We start from the raw sequence: 15,450 nt of genomic DNA, 5'->3' as shown, positions 1-15,450 counted from the left end.
ATCACTTGAGTTGGAAACCAGCCTGAGCAGCATGGCAAAATCCCATCTCTACAAAAAATACGGAAAAAAAAAAAAAAAAAAAAATTCAGCTGGGCAGGGTGGTAGTCCCAGGTAATTGGAAGGCTGAGGTGGGAGGATGGTTTGAGCCTGGGAGACAGGTTGAAGTCAGCGAGGTTATGCCACTGCACTCCAGCCTGGGTGACAGACAGAGCCAGATCTTGTCTCAAAAAAAGAGTTTGGGGCTTTCTCAAAAAATTCAACACAGAACTACTACATAACCAGGCAATTCCACTCTTAAGTATATACCCAAAAAACTGAAAGCGGGAACTCTGACAGATTTGTACACTGGTGTTTACAGCAACATTATTCACAATAACCAAAAGGATAGAAACAACCTAAATGTCTCTCAACAGATAAACAAAATGTGTTACATACAATCACTCAGCCCAAGAATGCAACTTTAATATATGTTATGACATGGATCAATCTTAAAAACTTTATGCTGCCAGGCACAGTGGCGCATGCCTGTAATCCCAGCACCTTGGGAGGCCAAGGTGGGCAGATCACGAGGTCAGGAGATCAAGACCATCCTGGCCAAAATGGTGAAATCCTTCCTGTCTCTACTAAAAACACAAAAATTAGCCGGGCATAGTGGCACATGCCTGTAGTCCCAGCTACTCAGGAGGCTGAGGCAGGAGAATTGCTTGAACCCACAAGGCAGAGGTTGCAGTGAGCTGAGATCACGCCATTGCACTCCAGCCTGGGTGACAAGAGTGAAACTCTGTCTCAAAAAAAATAAAAAAACTTTATGCTTAGTGAAATAAGCCAGACACAGAGGAGCAAATATGTTATAATTTCACTTTTATGAGGTACCTAGAATAAGCAAATTTGCAGAGACAGAAAGTAGAACAGATATTACCAAAGGGTGATGTCTGAGTAGGGGAGGAGGGCAGAGGGAGTTTACTGCTTAATGGGTACAGTTTTTGTTGGGGATGATGCACAAGTTTTGGGTATAGATAGTGGTGATGCTTACAACATTATGAATAGATTTAATGCCATTGAATTGTTCATTTACAAATGGTTAGAACACAATAAAAGCAGCACACCCCCTACTACCTAAAACCTGCTTAATCATTGAACATACAGTTGATTCTCTCTCATTATTCATAGTAGTTATGGTTTTCTATTATATAAAATAGCCTGGAACACTAAATTAGCAAATACTGAGCAATCACTCCCATGGGAAATACAGAGTTAAATTTCTTTGAGTCTATGGACACACTTTTGTCAGCTGTTCAATATATAACCTGTTTAACATCTATCTATTAGAAGGTATTTTATATTACTGAATCACTAACATCAAATTCACAGCCAGTAGCTCTATAAATCATGCCTGAACAAAGTTTATTTTCACTGTTGGGTATATCACAGCCTTCCTTTGCTTAGGAACACAAACTAGACAGCACCTGGACCCAGGCTTTGGGTCCCAAATTTAAACAGTAAAACCACCAGGAAAAGCACAGAAAAGTGAAAAATGTGGCATTACATGGAATATAAAAAGGACACCTGTTTAAGGTATGAGAACTAAAACAAAAAGGCAGAGCGTAACCTTGCTTGACCTCAGCTGGAAACATGCACGTTGTGACTCCAATTCTTTGCCACCCTGGGTGTCTACAAATGATGGCAAAAGCACTGCAAGTACTGATTTCAGATTTACAAATAAATTTTAGTGAGTAAGCATGAAATAATGAGCATCAGCTGTACAAAGGAAATAATGAGCATCAACTGTACAAAGAAAAGGTAAGAAAGAGTCCAGCATGTAAAAATTGTGGACTGTTCATTAACTGGGCACTTACCCTTCCAAGTAGTTTGACAAACAAAGGCCATAATTTTAACACGTAAGTCTCATTTTTACTCATAAATAGCTTCTGGAGTTCTGAGATTAATTTCTGCAAACAAAAGCAATTAATTTACCAAACAGACTCTTAGAAAAAAAAATCCAATATCAAAGTCTAGGAATAATTTTCAAAAACTGATTCAACCAAACAGTTTTCTCCGTAATAAAAATATTACCCCACCCAAGGCCAGGTGCGGTGGTTCAAGTCTGTAATCCCAGCACTTTGGGAGGCCAAGGCAGGCAGATCACCTGAAGTCACGAGTTCAAGACCAGCCTGGCCAATATGGTGAAATCCCATCTCTACTAAAAATACAAAAATTAGCTGGGTGTGGTGGAAGGCGCCTGTAATTCCTACTACTCTGGAGGCTAAGGCACGAGAATTGCTTGAACCCGGGAGGCAGAGGTTGCAGAAAGCAGAGAACGTGCCACTGCACTTCAGCCTGGGTGACAGAGCGAGACTATCTCAAAAAAAAAAAAAAAAAAATTACCCCTCCCATAAAACTCCAAAAGAAAAGCTGAAGCATAGAGCAAATCTGAAGGAGTTTTTACAGTAAATGCTCTAATACAAACACCCAGATTCTACCATTAGCACTTTACTACGTTGATCTTATCACCTATCTGGCCATCCTACCATCCATCAATCCAACTTTTTTCTACCAATATACTTTACCCTAAAAAAGTCAGCATGCATATCATTAACTAGTTTAAATGGCACTGTATTAATATTTTCACACTAATAATGAAAAAATACATTAATAGCTTCACAATCAACAGACATGTGAAATAATTTTTAGCTCAAATTTATATAAAGAATTTCATATATACTTTGTTGCAAGTTTGATAAATGGGTTAAAAAAAGGGATTTTATGGTCAGGCATGGTGGCCCATGCCTGTAATCTCAGCACTTCGGGAGGCCAAGGCAGGTAGATCACAAGGTCAGGAGTTCGAGACCAGCCTGGCCAATATGGTGAAACCCAATCTCTACTAAAAATACAAATATCAATCGGGCATGGTGGCAGGTGCCTATAATCCCAGCTACTCCTGCTGAGGCAGGAGAATTACTTGAACCCAAGAGGTGGAGGCTGCAGTGAGCTGAGACCACGTCACTGCACTCCAGCCCGGACAACAATCGTGAAACTGTCTCAAAAAAAAAAAAAATTTATATGTATATATGTTACTAAAAAATAAATTCATCAGAATAAAGCTATTTATGAAGACACTCTAGTTACTTTGTCATACTGAACATTACCAAGAAGTCTTCTGCATTTTAAGCAAGTAAAATTTCAGGTTTTAGGGGCTGGGTGTGGTGGCTCATGCCTGTCATCCCAAAACTTTGGGAGACTAAAGTGGGAGGACTGCTTGAGCCCAGGAGTTCAAGATCTGCTTGGTTAACATAGTGAGACCTTGTCTCTTAAAACAAAAAATAAAACAAGGCCTTCAAATATGGCTTTCCATGTAACCTAGAGTAAAAAATCCATCCTTACAATGGTTCCCGCCATGGTCCTATGTGATTGGGCCTTCTTTTCCTCTCACTCTAATTCACTCCACTACTGTCATACTGCCCAGTGTTCCCGGAACACCAACCAAGTACACAACCATTAGAGACGGGCCTTTTGCCCTCATGGTTCGCTTGTCTACATTATCCACATGGGTAACTCCTACTCTGCCTTCAAATCACTGTTCAAATGTCCTTTCCTTTGCCTTCTCTGACCACCTTACATTCCTTTCTCACTGCACTCTCCAGTCCTTGCTCTTCTCCTTAGCGCTCTTCACTTACTACACTATGTACTTAATTATCTCTCCCACAAGAAAATAAGCTCCATCAAGCCTCTTTTGTTCACTGCTATATTTACAGCACCTGCAACAATGCACTACATATATCAGATGCCCAGTAAGTATGTTACAAGAACAACCGTTAGAAAACCTAAAATCTGTGGCAAGTAATAACTAGAAAACTATAGAGACGAGGTAAGTTTATGTACATTAAATTTGCATCTACTAGGATTATACAGTAACAACCCAAACATGAGTGAATCAGTTAATGCTCTCCCTCTTTCAGAAACACAATTCCTATTTCCTATTTATTGGGAATGAAGTAAAATGTCTGGATTTTAGTAACAATAGATAGCTCCCCTCCTTACTACTATGTAATGAGCAATGTGCCTATGCTAACTTACGCAATTCTTTTTTTTTTTTTTGAGACGGAGTCTCGCTCTGTCGCCCAAGCTGGAGTGCAGTGGCCGGATCTCAGCTCACTGCAAGCTCCGCCTCCCGGGTTCACGCCATTCTCCTGCCTCAGCCTCCCGAGTAGCTGGGACTACAGGCGCCTGCCACCTCGCCCGGCTAGTTTTTTGTGCTTTTTAGTAGAGATGGGGTTTCACCGTGTTAGCCAGGATGGTCTCGATCTCCTGACCTCGTGATCCGCCCACCTCGGCCTCCCAAAGTGCTGGGATTACAGGCTTGAGCCACCGCGCCCGGCCACGCAATTCTTAATGTTGTGATTCAAAGCTAAAATCCTAGATCATAGTGCAACTATACCAATATGCCCACATTTTTTTTTTTTTTTTTTTGAGACAGGCTCTCACTGTCAGCCAGGCTAGAATGCAGTGGTGAGATCATAGCTCACTGCAGCCTCAAATTTCTGGTCAAGCAATCCTCCCGCCTTAGCCTCCCAAGCATCTGAGACTACAGGCGCATGCCACCATGCCCAGCTAATTTTTAAGATATTTTGTAGAGATGGGTCTCACTCTGTTGCCCAGATGGGTCTGGAACTCCTGGCCTCAAGCAATCCTCCCACCTCAGCCTCCTGCATTGGGACTACAGGTGAGAGCCACTATACCTGGCCCCCAGACTGAATTTTAAGCTTAGTGCAAAACCTTCTGATGCAGTATCCAGAAAATTCTTACATAAAAGAACACTCACAGTAGTCATAAGTTGCTCCGTAATAGATGCTATTTCTTGCTGTTTCTGAAGCAATAATGGCATTCCCATCTCCAAAGCAGTTGCTCCCCGCAAATGCACCTTTTGTGCTGAATGAACCACTAAAGGTATGACCAGTTTTGCCCACCTCACTGCCTCTTCTCCCATTTGAGTTGGGGCTTGTTCAATTAGCCTGTAATAGAGAAATCAATGAATAATTAGCGTGACCTCACGTTTTAAGTCTTAACAAGCAGTAAAATATGTGACACACAGAAATATACACAGTACGGCCCATTTGTTTTAGAATATATACAAATATGCATATGCACACAAGAAATAGATATAATTTTTACTAATTTGCACATTACTGCTTTTGTAAATTTTTTTTAAAGAACTAATCTTGTCTTTAGATTGAAATACTACAGTCACCCCTCAGTATCCCTGGTGTACTGGTGCTAGGACCTCACAATAATGCTCAGGTCCGATATAAAAAGGACAGTATAGTCATACACCACAAACGTTTAGGTCAAAAACGCAGCACATTCACAATAGTGGTCCAGTAAGATTATAAGGGACCTGACAAGTTCCTATCACCTAGTGACATCATAGCTGTTGTAACACTGCAGTGCAATGCATTATTCATGTTTCTGATAACAATGGTGTAAACCAACAAATCTACTGCACTCTCATTCATATAAAAGTACAGCACAATTATATACAGGACATAATACTGTACTATAAGATAATGATAAGAAATGACCGGCCAGGTACGGTGGCTCACACTTGTAATCTCAGCACTTTGGGAGACCAAGGCGGGTGGATCACGAGGTTAGGAGATCGAGACCATCCTAACATGGTGAAACCCCGTCTCTTCTAAAAATACAAAACTTAGCTGGGCGTAATGGCACATGCATGTAATCCCAGCTACCTGGGAGGCTGAGGCAGAATAGCTTGAATCCGAGAGGCAGAGGTTGCAGTGAGCCAAGACCTCACCACTGTGTTCCAGCCTGGCGATAGAGCAAGACTCTGTCACACACACAAAAAGTAGTAATAAAAAAAAATTTCTTAAAAATGACTATGTTACTGGTTTATGTATATACCACACTATAATTTTTATTATTACAGTTTACTCCTACTTCTATTTTTAAAAAGTTAACTGTAAAGTAGCCTTGAAGGGTCCTTCAGCAGATACTCCAGAAGGCAGCATTAACCACAGATGACAGCTCCATGCATGTTATTGCCCCTGAACACATTTTAGTATGACAAGATCTGGTGGTGGGAGACACTGATAATGATCCTGAACCTGCAAGAGGCCCTAGGCTGATGTGTTATGTTGTTAACCAAAAAGTTATGAAAGTCAAAAATAAATAAATTAATTAAAAATTAAGGCTCCTAGAATAAGGATTTAACAAGGGAAAACAATTTTGTACAATTGTATGTTTGTGTTTTAAGCTAAGTATTCTTTTTTTTTTTTTGAGACCAAGTCTCTCTGTCACCCAAGCTGGAGTGCAGTGGCACGATCTCAGCGCACTGCAACCTCTGCCTCCTGGGTGCAAGTGATTCTCATGCCTCAGTCTCCCATATAGCTGAAGATTACAGGCACACATCACCATGCCCAACTAATTTTGTATTTTCAGTAGAGATGGGGTCTCACCATGTTGGCCAGGCTGGTCTCAAACTGCTGACCTCAGGTAATCTGCCCACCTGGGCCTCCCAAAGTTCTGGAATTACAGGCATGAGCCACTGTGCCCAGCCAAAGCTAATTATTCTTACAAAAGTCAAAAAGTTTTAAAACTTTAAAGTCTAAAGTTACAATAAGCTGGCCAGGCACAGTGGTTCATGCCTGCAATCCCAGCACTTTGGGGGGCTGAGGTGGGTGGATCACCTGAGGTCAGGAGTTCAACACCAGACTGGCCAACATGGCAAAACCCCCATTTCTGCTAAAAACACAACAATTAGCCGGTCGTGGTAGCGGGCGCCTATAATTCCAACTACTCGGGAAGCTGAGGCACAAGAATTACTTGAACCTGGGGGGGTGGAGGTTGCAGAGCGCCGGTATCACACCACTACACTCCAGCCTGAACAACGTGTGACTGTTTCAAAAAAAGTTACAGAACGTAGAGACTAATTTATTTTTTAAATGTTTTTATAGTGTAGCATAAGTGTACAGTCTTTATGAAATCTGCAATAGTGCACAGTAACGTCCTAGACCTTCACATTCCCTCATCACTCCTTCACTGACTCACCCAAAGAACCTTCAGTCCTAAAACCTCCATCCGTGGTAAGCGCCAGATACAGGTGTACCATTTTTTAAACTTTTTAATCATATTTTTACTGTACCTTTTCTATGTTTAGGTACACAAATAGTATTGTGTTAGAAGTGCCTACAATATCCAGTACAGTAATATACTGTACAGGTCTGTAGCCTGAGAGCAACAGGTTGTACCATGCAGCCTAGGTATATAAGAGGCTATCCCATCTAGGTTTGTGTAAGTCCACTCTATAATGTTTGCACAATGATGAAATTATATAATGATGCATTCCTCAGAATGTATTCCCATCATTATGTGACACATGACTGTATTCGCATATAACTTATGCACATCTTCCCCTATACTTTAAATCATTTCTAGATTACTGATAATAGCTAATACAATGTAAGTGCTAAGTAAGTAGTTGTTAAACTGTACTGTTTAGGAAATAATGACAAGAAAATCAAAGTCCGTACATGTTCAATATAGATGCAATTTTTCTGAGACTTTCAACCCTCAATTGGTTAAATCCAAGGATGCAGCACCTACAAACGGCCAACTGTATTACTTATTGTTATGCTAAATTCATCATTGTTACAGAAGAGGATAGCCAGAGAACGATGACATAATCTTAGCATCAATCAGAGCATTCAACAGTGGGGAAGTTAAAGCAAGTAACAAGAAAACTTTAAAGAACAAAAAACAGGGAAGACAGAAATCATGTCATCAAAGAGTTTACACTTTAAAAAAAAAGAGTTTACGCTGTTGGCATGCCTGTTATAACAAAAATGAAGACGGTACTCTCCTATTCCCTGCTAAACACTGCTTTCTAAACAACCCCTAAGCCCACTTATGAGTTTACATTATTTTTAAAACCCTTACAACAAGCTTTAACAGAGACATTTTTCAAACCTGAACTGTGTATGTTACTAGCAGGAACATAACCAAGACTTCACCTTTAACATGGTCCCAGTAAAAATTAAAAAAACCTAGTAACCCATGCACATCTACTTCCATCTTCTGTTACTTCTTGTCCTTGAGTCTTTTGGTGTGAATGTCATTTCCCCCTTTTAATGTCTGTCTCTCATTTAAATCCCAAAAGCCCTCTCCTTCACCTAAACTTATGAAAACTATTCTTCAATTTGCACAGCATCCAAATGCATACCTTATGATAACATTTAACGCTTCAAAATCAACAACAGCAGAATGCGTCTCTCCTTTATTAAACAGTATTTCTAACGAATCAATTATACTGGATACCTAAAAAACAAACCAAATAAATACAAATGAAATAAGCCTGAACTGTTTTTATTGGCATTATAGTTCTGTTTTTTTTTAATTGGCATATAGTTAAGACGGCATACCCAAAAACTATACTCACCATTTTGCCAACCACTTCAGAGGGAAATGTCTGCTTAGATATCACCCAAAGTGCTCTGGTACGTACATTTTTGTCTGAACTCTTAATGGTATCATTCAATTTTGAAAGCAATTCTAGAGCATTTGCCTCTGAAAAACAAGCAGTTTTAATTTTGTATAGAATAGTTGATACTCTTTAAAGTCTCAAATATAAAACTAGAGAAAACAATATACTCATCAATCATAAAATTAAAAGCATATCCAGAGAATAGATAAGAGAACCAATGCTGATACCAAACTTCTCCCCAAAACACAAAATTCAGATTAGAGGTGAAGGTATACTGAGAGAAAATAAACAACAGACACCAAATCAGACTTTCTTGTGCAATTGAAGTAACTACAGATATCATTGTAGGTTTGAACATACAAGACAATTTTTGGTAAGATGTTTTCAATCCTGCATCTCTGCTCCAAAATGAACAACTCCCGCTTTAGGTTGCTAACACTTCCGTGTATAAAAAAGAGCAAGCAGCGGCTTTTCCCTCAAAAACAGATGGTAACAACTTTGACATCTTTATTCCTAACTTTCCTTCTCTAAAGATAAGAGTTTCCTTTACAATGGAAATCATCTAACTATGCAACAACAGTGCAGACTACTTGAAAACTTGGAAAGCATTAGGTTCTGTGCTTTTATTACCACTTTTAGTTCCAAATTATCCCACATTTATCATTATGTCAAACAACTTTTCAATTCAGCATATTCCTTAGTGCATATGCCTGAATAAAAATTTCCATTTTTACAGCAATCATGTTTAAATATTCTTTTTATTTTATTTTTGTTTGAGACGGAGTTTCACTCCTTTCCCAGGCTGGAGTGCAACGGCACCATCTTGGCTCGCTGCAACCTCCGCCTCCCGCGTTCAAGCGATTCTCCTGCCTCAGCCTCCTGAGTCGCTGGGATCACAGGCATGCGCCATAATGCCCGGCTAATTTTTTTTGTATTTTTAGTAAAGATGGGGTTTCTCCATGTTGGCCAGGCTGGTCTCCAACTCCCGACCTTAGGTGATCCGCCCGCCTCAGCCTCCCAAAGTGCTGGGATTACAGGTATGAGACACCGCACCTGGCACATAACCTTTTTTTTTTTTTTTTTTTTTTGAGACAGTCTCACTCGCTCTCCCAGTCTGGAGTGCAGTGGCGTGACCTCAGTTCACTGCAAGCTCCGCCTCCCGGGTTCATGCCATTCTCCTGCCTCAGCCTCCCAAGTAGCTGGGACTACAGGCGTCAAATACCCCTGATTTTTATGAGCAAATTTTGTAGTATCAAAGTTAGAGCTACGGGTAGGTGATGATAATCTAAACATACTTTCTTTCTTAAAAGCAAACCTTAAACTACAGGTTCTGAAACTAATCCAGAGATAATAGTACTTTTAACAGCATCAAATTATTTATACTTAAAATTTATACTTTATACTCTAAAAATATTGACAGTCATAAGAAATTTATCTACCTGATAATTCTGAGGTAATTTTGGGATTATATAAGCAAAACCCCAGGGCTTGTAGAGCAGCACTACTCAGCTCCGAGTTTTGACTGGAAATGTGAGTCTACAAAAACAAAACCACATTTATTACAAACAAGCACAACTGTAAATCAATCTTTAGAAAGCAGAAGTCAATTACAGAACAAACAAATTCATCACATTTTACTCCAACAAATCCTTGAGAATATGCATAAAAAATAAAAATAAACGGAATAAAATCAGAAGGCCATGTGTACAGTTTGGTAAAGAAAGGAGAGGAAACTGGATCGAGATCAACTGAATGAAGATAAAGGATATCTCTACACCTATGAAAGCAAAGAAAAAGAGGTCAACAGATGAAAAATGCTAAAGACATAACAGGGAAAAGGGAGTAAGGCCCTTCCACTGAGTAAACAAGAGACTCAAATGCAAAAGCTAACATCCTAACTTTAGAGTGGAGTGACATCTCTTCCTCCAAGACTGGGAGAAGGGGTTAGAATGTAACATTTATAAAGTATATATTATTATCTCAATTAGTAGTTATATAAAACAATTTTTTAAACCTTTATACATAAGAGAATTTCAATCCATGTCAATCTAGAAATTGTTTTTTTTCGGAGACAGAGTTTCGCTCTTGTTGCCCAGGTTGGAGTGCAATGATGTAATCTCAGCTCACTGCAATAATCTCTCACTGCAACCTCTGCTTCCCAGGTTCAAGAGTAGCTGGGATGACAGGCATGCGCCACCGTGCCTGGCTCATTTTTTGTATTTTTAGTAGAGATGGGGGGTTTCACTATGTTGGCCAGGCTGGTCTCGAATTCCTGACCTCAGGTGATCCACCCGCCTCAGACCCCCAAAGTGCTGCGATTACAGGCGTGAGCCACCTTGCCTGGCTGTCAATCTGGAATTGAAAGTCCAACTCATACTATTTATGTAAAAGCTATAAAAGGGCAAATCTGTCAAAGAGGATCTCAGTATGTTTACTTTTACCCTGTACCCCATTTCCTTGTACCATTTCCCACTCCAAAGGGATTTATCTTCAAAATCCCCCATATCTACTTGAATCAAATATCCAAGGAATCCTCAACTGTTATTCCTGAGCAGAACAGCAAATGTTAATGGTTAAACATATGAGCAGATACTTCCCTGCAGTGTCTTCTATATTTACAAAACGAAGCCAAAAAATGCAACCCCTAGAGTACAGAATGTAAGGGATATAATACAGCAACCAGGTGTAAGCAACTAAGTAAGGCTTAATATTTTGAGAGCTACTACTATATCTCCTGGATAATAGCTAGTAAATGTCTGTGATTAATTTTCATTAAACGTACTTGAAACTGTTCCTTAACGATAATGTGTCATTTTCAAGAATGTTGTGGATTCCTAGACACAATCCTAGTTGAACTCTAAACACAACATAGAAACATGTTTTACTTTACCTGGTATGGTTACTACTCTGAAAGAATTCAATTATCCTTTCATTGCTTAAAATTGCTATTGTCCTATTATCAACCTTCCACGTGCATGCAAATAATTTCAGGTACAAATCCTATTTACAAACAATGCGACTTGACTCAAAATGTATGCAATAAGGCTGGGCACAGTGGCCAACCAACATGGAGAAACCCCGTCCCTACTAAAAATACGAAAAACAATTAGCCGGGCATGGTGGCATATGCCTGTAATCCCAGCTACTTGGGAGGCTGAGGCAGGAGAACAGCTTGAACCCGGGAGGTGTTCAAGCCACTGCACTCCAGCCTGGGCAACAAGAGCAAAACTCCGTCCCTCCCCAAAAAAAAAAAACAAAAAAAAGTATGCAATAGACAACACCAAGAGTAGGCAGTATCTCTAATACTTAGCCAAAATTCACGTTAAAATGTACAATACGTGTCTGGAAGAAACACTTGTTTAAAGGCATATGGCTGGGCACGGTGGCTCACACCTGTAATCCCAGCACTTTGGGAGGCCAAGGCGGGCAGATCACCTGAGGTCAGGAGTTCAAGACCAGCCTGGTCAACATGATGAAACCCCATCTCTACTAAAAATATTAGCCGGACGTGGTGAGGGCATGCCTGTAATCCCAGCTACTCAGGAGGCTGAGGCAGGAGAATCACTTGAACGTGGGAGGCAGAGGTTGCAGTGAGCTAAGATTGTGAAACTGCACTCCGGCATGGGTGACAGAGCAAGACTCTGTCTCAAACAAACAAAAAGCATAAAAGTTGGGCATGGTGGCACCTACTTGTAATCTCAGTTACTAAGGAGGCTGAGGTGGGAGGATCGTTTGGACCCAGGAGTTCGAGACTGGCTTAGGCAACCTATCAAGATCCCCACCTCAATTTTAATAATTAAAAACAAAAAAGCACAAGAACAAGGTCATAATAAAAACACAAAAAATATTTTTTAAAAAAGGAACAAGGTCATAAAAATAAGAACTCAAAGAAAAACTGGATATAAAGTTCAACTTTTTCTTTCTAAAAAAAAGAAAATTTAAAAGATGTTAAGGATGGTCAGGAAGCCACTGAGTAGGCAAGTGAAGACACGAACACAGGTCCTATGTATGATGTCAAACATCATTTCCCTAAAGCAAAAAAGGTAACAGTTGTAGCAAAAACTGAGGGTGAATGAGGAAAAAGAAATTAATGCTACCTACAGAGTAGACCAAAGACTAACTGTAATTTTACAGTCACTTACTTAGATGTAGATTCCCAAAGGAAAGAAAACAGGTTAATCTCTGATCACTGCTTTCAAGAGCACAAACTCAGATTCAAGTGCCCTTAGGCAACTTAGGCAAATTAAATTAATTTCTTCACCTGCAAAGTGATCATTAAGAAATAATCTCATGGAACTACGGAGAGTTAAGTGATAAAGCATGTAAGGTAATTAAGAAAGTACCTGAGAAGCTTTAAGTAACAATAAAGAGTAGTATAATCAGTATTACTACTGTTATATTTTAGATTCAAAGCTTTTGAGTCAACTGGCAAAACTTTTAAAAACCACCAAAAGTGGCTTGGCAAGGTGGCTCATGCCTGTAATCCCAACACTTTGGGAGGCCGAGGAAGGAGGATCACCTGAGGTCGGGAGTTCGAGACCAGCCTGACCAATATGGAGAAACCCCTTCTCTACTAAAAATAGAAAATTAGCCGGGGTGGTGACGGATGCCTGTAATCCCAGCTATTCAGGAGGCTGAGGCCGGAGAACCGCTTGAACCCGAAAAGCAGAGGTTTCAGTGAGCCAAGCCCGAGCCACTGCAACAGAAGCGAAACTGGGCAACAGGAGCGAAACTCCACCGCAAAACAACAACAACAACAAAACAAACTACCAAAAGTCAAAAACTATTTAACAAACAGATACATACCTTTAAAACTTTGTACAGCCGAGGAAGCTTTTTCTCGATTTCTATAATTACTTCTTTTCCTTCTTCTCCAGTCATACGACTTAAAAAGCAGGAAGAACACAAGTTTAGATAGTTGACAGGAAAAAAAAAAAACTCCCTAAAATACACGCACAATCTTTTTAAAAATTACTTTCTAACTCTTGTAAATGAATTAACCCAGTAGGTAAGGTCCTTAAAGGCATATAGAATATACAATGCAATACATATCAGAAATGAAAGTAGAAAAACCCTCAGAATAACTTTTTACATCCGTTACACGCAAGTTGTGACAGCCTGACTCCAAAAAGACAGAACGGGGATCCCTATCCCTAGTTACTAACGATTTACTAAACTTTTACAAAAGGTTTTACAAAAGTTTAGTACATTTCTATGAAAATTACTTTGAAGCATTTTGCAATTAATAAAAATCAGTTTATTGCTGTCAAAAAAAAAAACAAAAAACAAAACTCTGGGTAGCCACATTTTCCCAACACATCGGAGGTTTACCCTGAAAACCCCTCCTCCAACAACTACTTCCAAGCGAAACTTTTAAAAACCCCTCGCTTGCAAAACACGTGCAAGCTCCGTCGTTCCAAACACACACCTCAAGCGCACCAGCAGCAGTACCCGAGAACGTCACCTAGGATACATCTCCCCCGCCCCCCAAGGCGTCCGCGACTCGGGTGTCCCCACATTTGCCAGACTTCTAGAACTCACAATCATTCTACGCGCCCCTCCCAACCACCTTCTTTCTCCCCACTCTAGAGCGCTCCCCCAACCCAGCAACGCCCAGTGGCGGACCTCACCTGGTCAGAGACAGGTAAGCGTCAGTCTGCCCTCCATGGGAGGCAGAAGGGTCTTCCAAAGTCTCCAACAGCGGCGCGAGGGGGCTCTGACCCCTGGCCGTCATGTCGGCCACCCTGAGGCCCGAACCGGAAGAGGAGAAAATCCAGTGACCGATGGAAACAGCCCCGCGGCGGCCGTGTGAGTCCGGCCCTCACACCCGCACGCCCGCCCCGGCCTCACAGCCACGCCGCGTCTGCACCCCAGGCCTCCGAAGCACCAAACCCCAGCGCGAACCTCCTCCGGCGCCCGGCACCAGGAACCTGAGGCCACGCCACATTCGGGCCTGGGCCCTCTCCCGCCACCACTTTCCCGGGCAGCTTTCAACAGAGGGAGGAGATCTGCAGAGGGCGGGAGAAGCCCGGGGAACGAGGCATCTCGCCGCGAGGGGGCGGAGGGTGGGCAGACTAGGGGCTCCCCGGGGCCTATCACTGTGACCCAGATATTTATCCCACCTAGGAAGATCAGGACAAGGTCCTCTCCGCCTCTGCCCCTCAGCACCCGGACGCTGCCAGAGCTCGACTTTCCCTGCTCCGGCTGTTTACTCACGCGTGCGGCGCTCTCCCTCCTAGACCAAGATGGCGGCGGGGCGGGCCCAGGAGTGCGCGGGAGTAGGTTAGGCCTGGCGGGAGAAGTTCGAGCCAATCCAACAGTCAGCGGCGCACTGGAGTTATCGATCGACTCCCTTCCCATCAGTTCCCTGCCCAGCTGCCGTGTCTCGCCCCTCTGGTCAGCATCAGGTGGTAGTGTTTCGCCTAAGGCGAGAGACTTGAAATTCAAAATGTGACTTAATTGCGCACACTCACTAGACTGAACTTAGTGGACCTTCAGACTAAGTGTTCAAACTCCAAGTCCAGTGCTTGTTGAAGTTTTAGCTACAAATCAGCAAAAGGAGATAACGTACTGTTAGGTTTAAGACTAAGAGCTGGCCGGGCGCAGTGGCTCACACCTGTAATCCGAGCACTTTGGGAGGCTGAGGTGGGCGGGTCACCTGAGGTCAGGAGTTCGAGACCAGCCTGGCCAACACATGGTGAAAGCCCGTCTCTACTTAAAAAACAAAAACAAACAAAAAAAAAAATTAGCTGGGTGTGGTGGCGCACGCCTGTAGTCCCAGCCACTTGGAAAACTGAGGCAGGAGAATCGCTTGAACCCGGGAGGCGGAGGTTGCAGTGAGCCGAGATCACGCCACTGCACTCCAGCCTGAGCGACAGAGTAAGAGTAAGACTCCGTCTCTCAAAAAAAAAAAAGAAAGAAAAGAGCTGTATCTCAAGAAGGTCTAGATTCCAGCT

General features: G+C 41.7%; 1 protein-coding gene across 8 annotated transcripts in view; it reads right to left on the bottom strand.

The window, feature by feature from the left end:
• Window positions 1-14,767, bottom strand: part of RIF1 (replication timing regulatory factor 1) — a 128,341-nt gene extending 113,574 nt beyond the window's left edge. For 4 of the 8 annotated variants that reach the window (XR_004053086.1, XR_004053085.1, XM_030916038.1 and 1 more), the window contains exons 1-8: window positions 14,617-14,740; window positions 14,125-14,238; window positions 13,301-13,379; window positions 9,934-10,030; window positions 8,450-8,577; window positions 8,234-8,328; window positions 4,820-5,009; window positions 1,857-1,949 (exon numbers count right to left, since the gene is read on the bottom strand). Coding sequence is in view for 6 of the 8 variants with exons in the window: in XM_030916038.1 (XP_030771898.1) it covers window positions 1,857-1,949; window positions 4,820-5,009; window positions 8,234-8,328; window positions 8,450-8,577; window positions 9,934-10,030; window positions 13,301-13,379; window positions 14,125-14,228 (786 nt within the window). In the remaining 2 variants the exon portion in view is untranslated. Of the gene's footprint in view, window positions 1-1,856; window positions 1,950-4,819; window positions 5,010-8,233; window positions 8,329-8,449; window positions 8,578-9,933; window positions 10,031-13,300; window positions 13,380-14,124; window positions 14,239-14,616 lie in introns of all 8 variants that reach the window. The other 4 variants (XM_030916039.1, XM_010382508.2, XM_030916040.1 and 1 more) reach the window with 3 other exon arrangements.
• Window positions 14,768-15,450: the final 683 nt, after the last annotated feature.

This window comes from Rhinopithecus roxellana, chromosome 14 (genome assembly GCF_007565055.1).
Source record: "Rhinopithecus roxellana isolate Shanxi Qingling chromosome 14, ASM756505v1, whole genome shotgun sequence".
Lineage (NCBI taxonomy): Eukaryota > Metazoa > Chordata > Mammalia > Primates > Cercopithecidae > Rhinopithecus > Rhinopithecus roxellana.
Note: the sequence above shows the minus strand (reverse complement) of the source record. Positions and strands in the feature narration are given on the sequence as shown.